The 12186-nt window shown below is 67.1% G+C and overlaps 1 protein-coding gene across 3 annotated transcripts in view; it reads right to left on the minus strand.

Moving 5' to 3' along the window:
* Nucleotides 1-10176, minus strand: part of Slc4a1 (solute carrier family 4 (anion exchanger), member 1 (Diego blood group)) — a 12344-nt gene extending 2168 nt beyond the window's left edge. Inside the window, exons 1-18 of one of the 3 annotated variants that reach the window (XM_005394529.2) lie at nt 9968-10176; nt 7322-7403; nt 7093-7246; nt 6321-6388; nt 5733-5913; nt 5523-5658; nt 5056-5179; nt 4876-4960; nt 4617-4798; nt 4212-4422; nt 3919-4131; nt 3635-3783; nt 3363-3557; nt 2419-2592; nt 2116-2205; nt 1851-2017; nt 1091-1344; nt 103-272 (exon numbers count right to left, since the gene is read on the minus strand). In XM_005394529.2, coding sequence (XP_005394586.1) covers nt 103-272; nt 1091-1344; nt 1851-2017; nt 2116-2205; nt 2419-2592; nt 3363-3557; nt 3635-3783; nt 3919-4131; nt 4212-4422; nt 4617-4798; nt 4876-4960; nt 5056-5179; nt 5523-5658; nt 5733-5913; nt 6321-6388; nt 7093-7246; nt 7322-7357 — 2589 coding nt within the window. In that variant the 5' untranslated portion in view covers nt 7358-7403; nt 9968-10176. Of the gene's footprint in view, nt 1-102; nt 273-1090; nt 1345-1850; nt 2018-2115; nt 2206-2418; nt 2593-3362; nt 3558-3634; nt 3784-3918; nt 4132-4211; nt 4423-4616; nt 4799-4875; nt 4961-5055; nt 5180-5522; nt 5659-5732; nt 5914-6320; nt 6389-6647; nt 6677-7092; nt 7247-7321; nt 7404-9648; nt 9752-9967 lie in introns of those variants that run through there. The other 2 variants (XM_005394528.1, XM_013519370.1) reach the window with 2 other exon arrangements.
* Nucleotides 10177-12186: the final 2010 nt, after the last annotated feature.

The raw sequence follows: 12186 nt of genomic DNA on the forward strand, positions 1-12186 counted from the left end.
ACCCGTACCCCTGCCCGCACCCATCCCTGACCCTGACCCTACCCCCGCCGGCCTGGCCCCGCCCACCACGCCCCGGCCCCACCCCGCGGGGCCCACGCCTACCCGCTTTACGAAGGGCACGTCGGGGTGGTACTTGGCCGGCTTCAGCAAGAGCAGCAGGCGGTCGAAGAGCTGGATGCCGCTGAGCGACGTGACGCCCATGTAGAGGAAGATGCCGAACAGCACGGCCAGCGGGATGCGGGACAGTACCGGCTCCATGAGGATGGACAGGCCTGGGGGACGTGCGTGTCAGCCCAGGCGCCCGCGCAGACAACGCGACACCCACTGGCGTGGGCTGGGGGGGAATCGCAGGTCCTAGTGGGCCTTAGCGAGTTCGAGGCCGGCCTGAGCTACGTAGCGAGATCCGGTCTCAAAAAGCAAAGCCAGCAGCCACACACACACACAAACTTGCAGTCCTCCTGCGTCAGCCTCCCAGAGTGCTGGGATCATGGTGCGTGCCACCAAGGCCGGATTTGAGGAGCCTTTTAACAGGTGTTATCCCGATCAGTGGAGGAGGAAGTGGGTTCAGAGAGGCTAGCGACCTGCCTAAGGCCACAGGCCTGTGAAGGAGTCCACCCGCTGCCTGCCACCCTTAAACGCAGCCCCCACCGGGTGCTGCACGGCCGCCCAGGGCTCAGGCAGGGACCTTCCTCCTCCCTACCCAGGCTGCTTCCCCAGCCCCCTCCGGGTCAGACCGGCTCCAGCTCCCATAAGAAACTGCCCTGCCCACCATGGTGGCGCACACCTGTGATCCTAGTAACTCAGGAGGCTGAGGCAGGGGGTAGCACAGGTTTGAAGTTGGCTGGACAATGTAGTGAGACCCCACCTCAAAACAAGAAGGGCTGGGGTGCAACTGAGCGGTAGAACACTTGTGGGCATGCGGAGTCCAGAGTTCGATCCCCAGCACCAAAAAATACCCCCCACTTCAGCTCTAGAACTCGGGGCTTCAGCCTCTGCCTCCCCAGACCCCTAGCTTCTCCCTCGACTTGGTGGGGGAGACTCAGTGCCACCCTGTGCCCTGTCCCTCGGTGGGCACACGGCCAGCACTCACCCACCAGCACCGACACTAGGAGCCCGCTGATCCGCTGTTCCTTGACCTCTTGGATCTGCGCAGCAGCTCCCGGGGTGCTGGCCTTGCCCATGACGGTGAGGGCGTTGGCGTGGGTGACGGAACGCACGGTGGTGGCACTGAGCCAGGGCATTCCAAAGAGCGCGGCCACGCCGCCCATGCCCACCACCAGCAGCAGGTCCAGGTGGAAGCCAGAGCCCTTGGTCAGCTTGCGCTCGGGTTTGCTGACAATCAGCCTGTGGGTGGGAAACTGGTGAGCCCCCCGGCCTGTGCCCGCCCCCCTGTGTCACCCTGGGGCCCCAGCCCTGTCCCCGAGAGTTTGAGGCTCTTCAGGACACCTGCGGCCAGCAGCCCAGCCCAGCACTTTGCCAAGTAGCCTCATTTTAGGGTGTCATTTTGCATCTTTTTTGGGGGAAGTACCGAGAATCGAGCTCAAGACCTTGCACTTGCCAGGCAGGCGCTTGTGTCACTGAGCTAGACCCCCAACCCGCCTCTTTTGTTTTACAAAAGGCCCTCCGAGCCAGGTATGGTGGGATACAACTGTCATCCTAGCCCTTGGGAGGCTGAGGCAGGAGGATTGCCATGAATTCGAGGCTGGCCTGGACTACATAGTGACAAAAACAAAAAGAAAAGAAAAAAGTAAAAACGAAAAGCTCCCCCATGAGATAACCTTAGCCCTGGACACTGCCCCCACCAGTCCTGGTGCTGCCCGGCGTCCCAGCCCCGCTGCCCCAGGGCTCACGTGGTGATCTGAGACTCCAGGAAGATGAGGATGAAGACCAGCATCGCAGGCAGGGCAGAGGCAAACATCATCCAGATGGGGAATTCCCTGTACAGGCCCAGGGGGTGGATGACCCAGCCCCGGGCCGAGGCGTTGGACACCTTGAGGCCGTCGGGCACCGAGAGTTTCTGTGGGGGCAGTGGCGAGAGGGAGGAGGGGCAGCTGGAGCTGGGCTGGCCAGAGGGGTGCGGGGGCCTGTGGGGGGTGCGGGGGAGGGGAGGGTCACCTGGGTGTAGGTCTCTTCGATGAAGAAATCCACCAGGACCATGATCAGGATGGAGATGGGCACCCCGAAGTCCCCGATGACCCGGCGCAGCTGGGGCAGGTAAAGACAGGAGGTCGGTGCCCAGTGCCCTGTGCCCTGCTGTCCCTATGTACCCTGCACTCTGCTGACCTCAGGAGCCCCAGCCCGGCTGTGCTGAGGGGAGGCGGCTCGACAGGTCTGGGTCCTGGGGTGAGAAGGGGCGAAGGGCTGGGGACCTGGGGTGCAGGTGGATGGACACGGGGTACAGCAGGAATCGGGGCTGACCTTGCCGGGAAAGTAGGAGCTGTTCTTGAACTTGCGCAGCATCATGGCGAGGGTGAAGGTGCCAGCCATGAGCACCAGCGAGAAGAGGGCTGTGTTGGGCAGGGGCCCCTGGGGTTTGGGCACGACTGGCACGTTGGGGTCGTACGTCTCCTTCAGCGGGTGGTCCTGGAATATCTGCAGCAGAAAACCGAGGCAGGTTACCTCCCAGCCTTGGGTAGGGCTGGGACACCGTTGCTGGATCTACCCGGCACCGTGATCCGTCCGTCCGTCCGTCCGTCCGTCCGTCCACCTGCCCGTGCCTCTGCCCAGCATTCGTCCACCGTCCCCGTTTCGCTTGCCCCCACACCATCTGTCTTCCGCCCGGGCACACAGGGTGCTCTCCCTCCATACACCTTCTGCCTCAGCTGCCGTGGGACAGAGGGGCTCCTGGAGCTTGGCTTTCGGGGTAAAGACCGTGTTAGGCATGAGGGCCTGCCTGGGCCTCAGAGGCCTAGTGGACACTGTACAAGCCTGGGCATGCGGGGCGGAGGGGCCCATGAGGGGCATAAGAAGGCCTGAGGGTTCTCAGCAGGGCTTACGGGGCTGGGGTGCGGGTCAGGGACAGAGCGCTTGCTTAGCGTGCCCGGGGCCCTGGCTCCAGACCCAGCCCTGCAAAATAACTGAATAGATACCTGTACCTTTGGAAAGACCAGGAGACAGCAAGGCGCTCACCCTTCCTCCTCTGAAAGTGCAGGGCAGGCGGGTGCAGCCCTGGCCGGAGGTGGGCAGACTGCAGGCTGAGTGCCCGGGGGCTAAAGGCTGAGGGCACGGCTCAGAGCCCACAGAGCCACACCCCGCTGCGGGCACAGGGAGACCTCTCCCGTGCAGCCATCTGCTCGGCTGCAGGCAGCGGGTCCTCACAGCCTGCGTGTGGACGCAGGGACAGACACGCGGGCCATGCCCACCTTGATCAGCTTGGAGAAGGTCTCGTAGATGAAGATGAGGGAGATGAGGAAGGAGAAGATCTCCTGGGTGTAGCGGGAGATGAAGCGCACCAGGAAGCTGCCCTCGAAGGCCACCACGAGGACCACTAGCAGGATGAGCCAGAAGCCGATCCAGGCGCGGCCCACGATGTACTCCAGGCCGTTGCTCTCGCAGAACTGTGGGGGCGGTGGCTGGGGTCAGGCCCTCGGGGCTCAGGCACGGGTGGCCCACAGGGCGGGGGAGGGCCGCCTACCGTGAAGAAGGCGTCCTCGAACACCAGCAGGGGCCCTGAGAAGCCGACCACCAGCAGGGGCTGTGCCGCCAGCAGGGCGAAGAGGATCCCTTGCACCGCGGTGGAGATGAGCAGCTCCGACACCCCCATCTGGTTCCCGGTCTTCTCTCCTGTCAGCAGGGGCGGGGGTCAAGGCTGAGGCGTGATTTCCAGGGGTCAACAGAACAAGGGGTGGGCTGGCTGAGGGCGCTCGGGTCAGGGCTGAGGGCCACAGGGAGCTGGGGACGGCGGGTGAGGGTACTGACCCAGGAGGCCCCCGAACGTGATGGTGGGCGACAGAGCAGCAAAGTAGATGAAGATGACGGCGGCCAGGACCTGGGGGCTCAGGGCGTCCGTGATGTCGCTCAGGTAGTGGGGGTAGCGGCGCCGCACGTCACGCACCAGGCCCCCGAAGAGCCAGCCCGTCCGCCGCAGAGGGTCATCAGGGCCGCCGGGGACCCCGGGGCCGCCGTTCAGGTCTGTGGAAAACAGTGCCAGGGTCAGGGGCCAGCGGGAGGGCTGCGGAGTGGGCGCCTGGGCCGGGGCAGGCGGGCCATACCCAGGCCCTTGTAGAAGCTGGGGTCCGGCGGTGCTGGGCTGGGCAGGTAGCGCCTGCGGAGCAGCTCCTGCTGGACGGGCACCAGGCCGAGCAGCGCCTGCTCCGAGGGAGCGTCTGTGGGCGGCAGCACCAGGCTGCAGTCCAGGAAGCTGTCCAGGGAGCGCACCAGCTCGCCGCGGCTCTGCGCCAGGTAGGCGTCCGTTCGGAAGACCTGGGTATGGCAGCGTCAGGGTCAGGGGTGCACAGCGGGGCTCCCTGAGTGGATGCTCCCACTGGACTTCACTCAGGCCTTCGGAGGGGGTGGGCAGGAGCAGAGGGTAGGGGGAGCCAGGCCACCCAGCTAGGACAGGCTCTGGTGGGCCTGGGGGCTCACAGGAGGGGCCCAGAGGGGCTGCGGCTCCTCACCCTCTCAGACATGAGGGTGGCCATGGCGCGGCCGAGCTGGGTGTAGTCGGTGTGGGACGCCTCGGGCCCCAGCAGCACCACGAGGAAGCGCACGGGCCGGAGCAGCTCCATGTCCTCCAGCTTTGTGGCCTCGTGCAGCCGCACAAAAGCCAGCACGGGCTGCTCCAGGAAGTCGGCGAGGCCTGTGGGACCGGGGTTGAGGGCTCAGCTGGGCCAGGGAGAGGGGGTGTGGCGGGCAGGGGCCGGGCCTGGCTCTTACCCACGTGCACCAGGGCAGACTCCGCGGCCTCTGGGATCTTCTCCAGAACTGCAGAAGGTGGGTGCACCCCGGAGTCCCCCTCAGCCTGTGGGAAGGCGAGGCCTGAGCCCAGCCCTTTTCCTACCATTCTCCCGCCCCGAGGCCTGGCCAGGCTCCCCCTGCTCCCCGACGTGGCCACACCTGCTCACAGAAGAGCTTCGTCTCCAGTGAGGGCTGCGGGGATAGCAGAGGCTGGTGGGGGTCCCCGGAGCGCGTCAGGACGGCCGGTGTCACCCCCTCCAGGGCCTCCAGGTCCTGGGCGTGGCTGTAGGACACACGGGGCTCAGGAGGGCGTTTGGTGCAGATTCATGGGGCACCAAGGGCAGATGTCGAGGGGGACTTCCAGCCACCAGGCCAGAGAGAGCCGGCAGCCGGGAGAGCGGGCCTTCAGCTGGGGATGCGGTGGGTGTGCTTGGTGGCCCTGCCTGGCCGGGGCAGGGGCCCACGCCCTGGGGACCAGTGGCCTCCGGCACTGAGTGTGGCGCCCAGGCAGCCCTTGGGAGGAGTCGGGGATGGGAGTCGGGGGTGGGAGCCGCGGCGGGGAAGCGGGGCGCACGTGCTCGTGCTGCCTGGAGCCGGCAGGGCAGGGGCTCGGGCCGGGCAGGCACCTGCGCTTGAGCAGCAGAGCCCGGTGCAGTGGCTCTCGGTCTTCAGGCCGGATCCGCTCCCCGAAGATCAGCGCGTCGAGCAGCTCACTGACCACGCCAGCCAGGGAGCGCTCCCGCAGGTCCAGGAGGACAGCCGCTGTGGCAGAGGGCGGGTGAGGTGAGCGGGGTCCGCCACGGTCCCGGACGGGTTCCTGGCGCCCGCAGGCTCACCCTTGGCGAAGGCTGTCTGCAGCTGCAGGAGGCTCCAGAAGGTGAGGTAGGGCAGGTGCGGGCGGCCCCAGCCGCCCCGCGGCCCCACGTTCTCCTCCACCCGCAGCCAGTGGGCCGCCTCTGCCCACCGCAGCTCCGCGCTCTTCCCGTCCATCACCAGCTCCTGCAGCTGCACGTAGACCTGCGGCCACGACGGAGTGAGCCCCGGGCTGGGCAGCAGTGGGGCCCGGGCCGCTGTGCCCACTCCTCCCAGCCCTTGCCCTGTGCCAAAGGGGCCTAAAGAAGCGCCAGGCGGGAAGGGGTGTGAGGCCAGTGCACGGGGAGCCCCTGCCCGCGTGGCTGAGTGGGTGCAGGGCATCCAGGTGGCCATTGTGGTCGGTGCCCAAGGTTCCCGAGCGCCCGGGCAGTCTGGCGCTCGCAGGGCCCGGAGGGTCTGGCAGAGCACAGCACAGCCTGGGGGCTCCCAGAAGCAGCCCTGGTCCCTAGAGTGGGGGCCCCTCCCCTCCCACCATTTCCAGCACGCTGCTCCTCCTGGCCCGTTTGTCCCCCCGGGGTGATGTAGGCCTGGGAGGACTGGCTGGGGCTCACCTCCTGCGTGCCTGGCTCCGGCTTGGCAGGGACGTAGTCTGCGGCCGTGGGCTCTGTTTCAGGGAGAGCTGAAGGCCCGGCGGCTGGTCAGTGCTGCCCCACATCGTCCCCGCCCCGGGCCCTGCGGACCCCACTGTGAGCCTCAGAGACGCAGGTCTGCTCGCCCCAACCTGTCCTGGGACCTCTGGCAGTGCCACCCCAACAGAGCCTTGGCGAGGGCCCCAGAGCCCCAGTGGTGATGGGAAGGATGCCCCGGCTGCGGCACTCAGGCCCACGCCAGGGTCTCCTCCCTGGCCACCTCCAGGGCCAACACCCTCCTCTTCCCACCTTGCGACCAGCGCCAGCCAGGTCCTTGGCACAGCGGCACGGAGGGCAGGGGCGGGTGCGCCTCTTATAGCCCCACTTCAACCCCGAGTGCCAGCACTCAAGTGCTGTTGACAGTAAACAGTCCCCACCCGCTGCCCGGGCCCCCCACCAAGACCTTGGCAGGCGGGGAGGGTGCTGTGGACCTTGGGTGTCTCTGCTCGGGTTCCCCGGATTCCCTTTCTCAGGACTCGGTCCCCGAGACAGAGAGATGTCCCCAGATGGGCCGTGTGCCCCGGGAGTGGGCACTGGAGGGTCTGGGTGGCTGTGGGTCACACCCTTGACTCCCAGGAAGGGGCCTTGTGGGGGTGACTGCCCCCCCCGTCACCTCCTGTCCTCATTCCAAACAAAGCACTGTTTACCCTGCAGTCAGCGGTGATTGTGGGGCGCTGGGGTGGGGCGAGCTCACCTTGGGGCTCTTCCATCTGGGGCTCGGGGATGTCCAGGTCCTCGTAGTCCTCCAGGGCCAGGGCCTCCTCCAGCTCCTCCTCACGCTCGGGCATGTCCAACACCTCCTCCCCGTCCCTCTGCATGGGGGCCACTGGCCCCTCCCCGTAGTCCTCCTGTGGGGAGCCTCGGTCTCAGGCCCAGCCGCACACACCCTGAGCCCCAGGAAGGCAGCGGGGCCTGACACCCACCTGCAGGTCCCCCATGGCACCGTCCTGCGTGTCCATTTGTCCTTGGAGAGCCGGGCCCCAGCATAACCCGCACCACGGGTCCCTGTGGAGGTGGGCACGAGCTGAGCCAGGCCGCTGGGGTCGCCCAGGCCTCGGTGGCACGGCCCCACAGGGTGGCAGAGCTCAAGGGGCCGGGCCGGGTGTGCCTGGTGAGGCTGGCGAGGGCTCTTCTCCCGCCTCCCGCAGCACCGCGCCTTTCCTGCTCTCCCCACCTCGTGGACCCCTGCTCCCCAACACTGGCGTGTGGCTGCAGTGCCCTGAAGTGCGGGAGCCCGTCCTCTCCGTGCCCTCTGCCTCGCCCGCTGGCCTCCATGGGGCTCTGGAGCTCGCCCAGCTCTCTCTGGGCCCGGGGCCTTTGCACCACCGCTGTCCACCCTTGGAGGTGTCACTCAGCCCTTCCCAGCCCTCGGTGGCCCAGACCCCCGCTCTCCAGGGCACTTCCGGGTGTCTGCTCCGATGTGTGGCTCGTGTGCGCCCAGACAGACCCCGGAAGGGCCCCTCAGTGCCAGCCCAGGCTGAGGCGCGCCCCAACCCGCAGGTGCGCAGGACCACTTCTTAGCTGAGCTCTGTCTTCTGCCCTCTGTCACTCTCGACTCAAGGCTCAGGTCTGGGGTCAGAAGACCTGACCCTAACCCAAGTGGCCTCAGGGGTGTCCCAGGTGCCCACACCCCCGTGGGGCTGACTGTGGCCTTGGATCCCTTCACATAGGTGGGGTGGTTGGAATCCAGGGTCTGGGCTATCTCTCTGCCAGGGCCGGGGCGACCTAGGCTGCTCCTGCCTGTCTGCGCCTGTCACTCCTCGGTGCAGAAACAGCAGAGCTCTGCCAGGCTCTGAGGTCGGGTAGAGGGGAGCGGCACCCACCAGGGCCTCGGGGTGCACCCAGCCACAGACTGAGGTCACCCAGCGAACCCGGTCCTGCCTGGCCTGATAAGAGCCCAGTCCCAGCTGTGCACAAACACCTGGCTGCCAGCAGTGGGCAGATAAGGGTGCACGTGCGGAGCCCAGGACTGGAGCACAGCTGGAAAGGGGCTGCTGACAAGGACGGGGCGGCTCCCTGGTGTGCAGGACCCATGTGTGATCACAGCACACCCCGCAGCAGCTGAGCCCCTTATCTCTCCGAACCCTAAACCACACCACTGAGCGCTAAGGAGCAGGCCTGGCTCACTTCGGAAAAGCCGGGGATGGATGAAGTCCTGGCCCGAGCCTAGCACTGACCCCGACCCGGACCATAAGCCCTCATCCCTAAACCCTAACCCTAACTCTTAGCCAGGAACCCTGAAGTCTAAACTCTCACCATAACTGCAGCCCCGGCCATGCGTTCTAACCTCCAAACCCTAAGCATAACCGTAGCCATAAATGCTAAACCCTAAACCCTAACCCAACCCTAACCCTGGTCCTCACCATAAACCGTAACCCTAAACCCTGCCCCCAGCTAAACAGACTGCAGCCCCGACTCTGGCCACAGCAGGGAGCGGGAAAGGGGCGTTAGCGGGTTTCCCCTTAGCTGAGAGTGAAACCGCGGTCAGGCTGCAGGCTCAGACCCCAGCCCTGCCTTCGCTTTTGCAGCACCGGGGATTAAACCCAGGACCTTTGCACTGAGCTCCATCCCCAGCCCTTGCTTTCTATTTTTATTCTGAGACAAGGTCTCACTAAGTCATGAGGTTACCCAGGCTGGGCTTGAATTTGTGACTCTCCTGCCTCAGCCTCCCAAAGTGCTGGGATGAGAGGTGTGCGCCACTACACCTGGCTTAGACCCTCTGTTTACTAACTCTACGTGCTTGGGCAAGAACCTCCATTTCTCCTCTGTAACCTGGGAATGCCGAGGACTCCTACCTCATGCCCGTGGGGCACATCGAGCGTGTTTGTGTAAAGCGTTTGGCAATGTGTCTGCCACCCAGCGTGGCCCTGCCTGCTGTCACTAGCTCTGCCACTCTGGCTGCGGGCGGGCGGTCACCCCGTCCCTGATTTCCTTCGCTCCCCAGGAGTTACCCTGAGCTGTGCCCTTCCCTGTCCTCAGGGGCTCCTGTTGCTCCAGACCCCCGGGCTGGGGAAAGCACCAGCCCCGCAAGGTCCCAGATGGGAAGTGGTGCTGCTGGCCGAAATCAGGCCTCCTCAGGGGACGGGGGCTGGCCCGGGACCCCCGCATGTCGAGGGCGAGTGAGACAGAGTCTGTGGGAGCGGGGAGACCCAGCCCGGGCATGGCTGTGGGCACCCCACTCTCCCCCGAAAGACAGTGGGCTCCCTGCACCCACCTGTCCCGCCCACCTGCACCTGTGTGCCCAGCCCACCTGCTCGGAGCCTCGGGGTCCCTTGGCCAGGTCCCGCACTGCTGGGTCTGCCGCCAGCCGCGCTCGAAGCTGCTCTGACCGCCACCCGCCCAGCGCAGGCCCGGGCGCTCCCCGCCCCGACTCCCGCCCTGCCCGCCTGGCCCGAGAGGTAGCGTTATCTCCTGGCCACATCTGGACGGTGTGTGTGGGCCCACCCTCTGGGGCACCACGGGGTCTCGGGGCGCTGTCTGCCTTGCACCCCTGCTCAGCCCCACGGGGACGGCCCGGCACCCTCTGTCTTCCCGCAGTGCCACCCACGCTGGCCCCTGTCCCCTGGCACCTGCTCCTCGCTGCTGCTGGGACCCCGCTGGCTCCAGAGCTGGCCCTGGGCTCTGAAGTGCCGGGCCTCGTCACCCCGAAACAAGGCCAGGTCCACGCAGACACCGGCCCCACACGCGTGCACAAAGCCCCAATGTCCGGGCACACTGGGTCCTCTGTAGGCGCCCAGCCCAGCCCCGGGGACAGAAGGGCCGCATTCCCGCCCTGCCGTGCCTCCCACGCCCCCGTGGGACCGGCCCGGGCTCCTGGTGGCAGCGCCCCTGTCCCTGGAGGAGGAGGGGCCGAAGGTAGAGGTGGAGCCAGGCAAGGGACTCTGGCCAGGACCTGGGCGTCCTCCGACGGGGGCTGCGCACCTGGGACTGGGCAGCTGAACTTGGCCCCTGATGCCCTGGCCGAGAGTCCAAAGGTGGTGACTGGAACCCAGGTCACAGGCCCCTCCGTGCAGGCCCTCGACGGCAGGGGTCCAGGTCCCGCAGGACCGGCTGGAACACAGAGCTGGGTGACAGTGCCCAGCGCCCCGTGGCCTGAGCCCTAGCCACAAAGGTGGCCTTGTTTCTGTGTCCTTGCCCCTTCCCCACAAGGACGAGGACGTGGGGCAGAGGGTGGGACCTGCCCGCGGCACCCGCTGCTTCACTCCTACCCTCTGGCCAGGGCTGGCGCCGCCAGGCAGAAGGGGCTTTGATGGCCGTTGTGGGCCGTGCCTCCCGCGGGCTCCGTCACGGTGTCACCTGGGGCTGTGGCCACGCAGGACGGCCTGCCCGGAATCTGCTCTTCCAGGCCTGGGGGCTGCTGTCACCCACTGGCTCGAGTGCCCGAGCCCCGCAGGGAAGGCAGAGCCCGCCTGGGGCAAGGACCCTGCACCGGGGGCACCGGCTGCAGCGGCTGCAGCGTTGGCGTGGCACCGGTGGCTGGAGCCGGGAGCCGGGAGCCGGGCAGGGAGGATGGGTCTGGCCAGACCGGCCCTGGCACCCTGTGACATTCCCCAGGAGGATGTAGCTCTGTGTCCCCAGGGCTGGGCGCCCGGAGCCCTGGGGTGGCGCTGAGGGAAACGTTCCCAGAGCTGGACTTGCAGCCTTCGCGGAACCGTGGCCCGGCCGTGGGCCCAGGGTGTGAGCCGAGTGGCCACCTCTGCTTCCCGGCTCTCTCCTGTCTGGGGACAGTGAGGGAGGGGACCCCACACCCACCCTCAGGAGCTCCTTGCACCAGACAGGGACAGCATGGAGCGGCCATGGAGGATGGCAACGGGGTGGCGGGGTGACGGGGTGTGCAGGGGGCAGAGGACGAGGAGTCTGAAGGCTGTGGTGTCCGTGTGCCCACCTGAGCCGCGACGGCCTCGCTGGGGGGCAGCAGCAGCACGGACCCCAGCGAGGGAGGGCGGTGGCCTCGTCCCTGGACCCTGGCGTGCCCTGGGCTCCCAGCCTCAGTGGGCCTCAGGGACTCCGAGGGAGGGTCTGGGCCCTGAGGGTTCCCTGCCGGCTGGTGCATGGCGGAGGAGGGGACACAGGCCCCGCGGCCGGCAGGGCGGCTGTGGGCTCCGGCCACACGCTCCTGTCCTAAGCCTGCGCCTGCGCCCCCGGCCTCCGCCGTCCCCAGCCTGTGGCACTGGCTCTGACCTTCAAGGCTCAGCACCTGCGTCCGACTCTGCCCAGCTCCTGCCGGCCACCTCTCCAGAGCGTGCCAGGGCCCAGCCCTTCTGACCGCCCCAGCCTGGCCTGGCCTGTCCCCTCAGCTCCCTGCCCTCCCTGGATGCCTGGCACCATCCAGGCACCTATGCAGGGTCACCTGGAGCGGGTCCTCCTCAGCCACCCTGCGGGACGAGCCCTCAGCCACTCCGCCCTCTGTCACGGTCAGTCGGGACGGCTGTGTGGGAGAAAAGGCAGACTCGGTAGCCGGAGCGAGGCGGTTTATTGCTCCCTGCTTTGCAAGCTGGGGCTGGAGCCTCAGGACGACGCCCCTTCCACCTCAGGTATCTTCAGCAAGTGGCCTCTCCTTGTGGCCCATTGTGGCTGCGTGAGCCCCAGCCATCCCCTGCCAGTCTCAGCCGGCAGGAAGGACAGAGGGTGGGGGCTCAAGGCCTCCCCACTGGTCAGGACTGGGTGTGTGTCCAAGAGGGCCCGGGCATTGTGGCCTTCCCTCAGGGATGGTGTCCAGAGCGCCCTGACAGGAGGAAGAGGAGCACGGGGCACGAACATGGGCACTGTAGCCAGGACCCGGTCACGG

Source organism: Chinchilla lanigera, unplaced genomic scaffold (assembly GCF_000276665.1).
Source record: "Chinchilla lanigera isolate Chin_1 unplaced genomic scaffold, ChiLan1.0 scaffold00050, whole genome shotgun sequence".
NCBI lineage: Eukaryota > Metazoa > Chordata > Mammalia > Rodentia > Chinchillidae > Chinchilla > Chinchilla lanigera.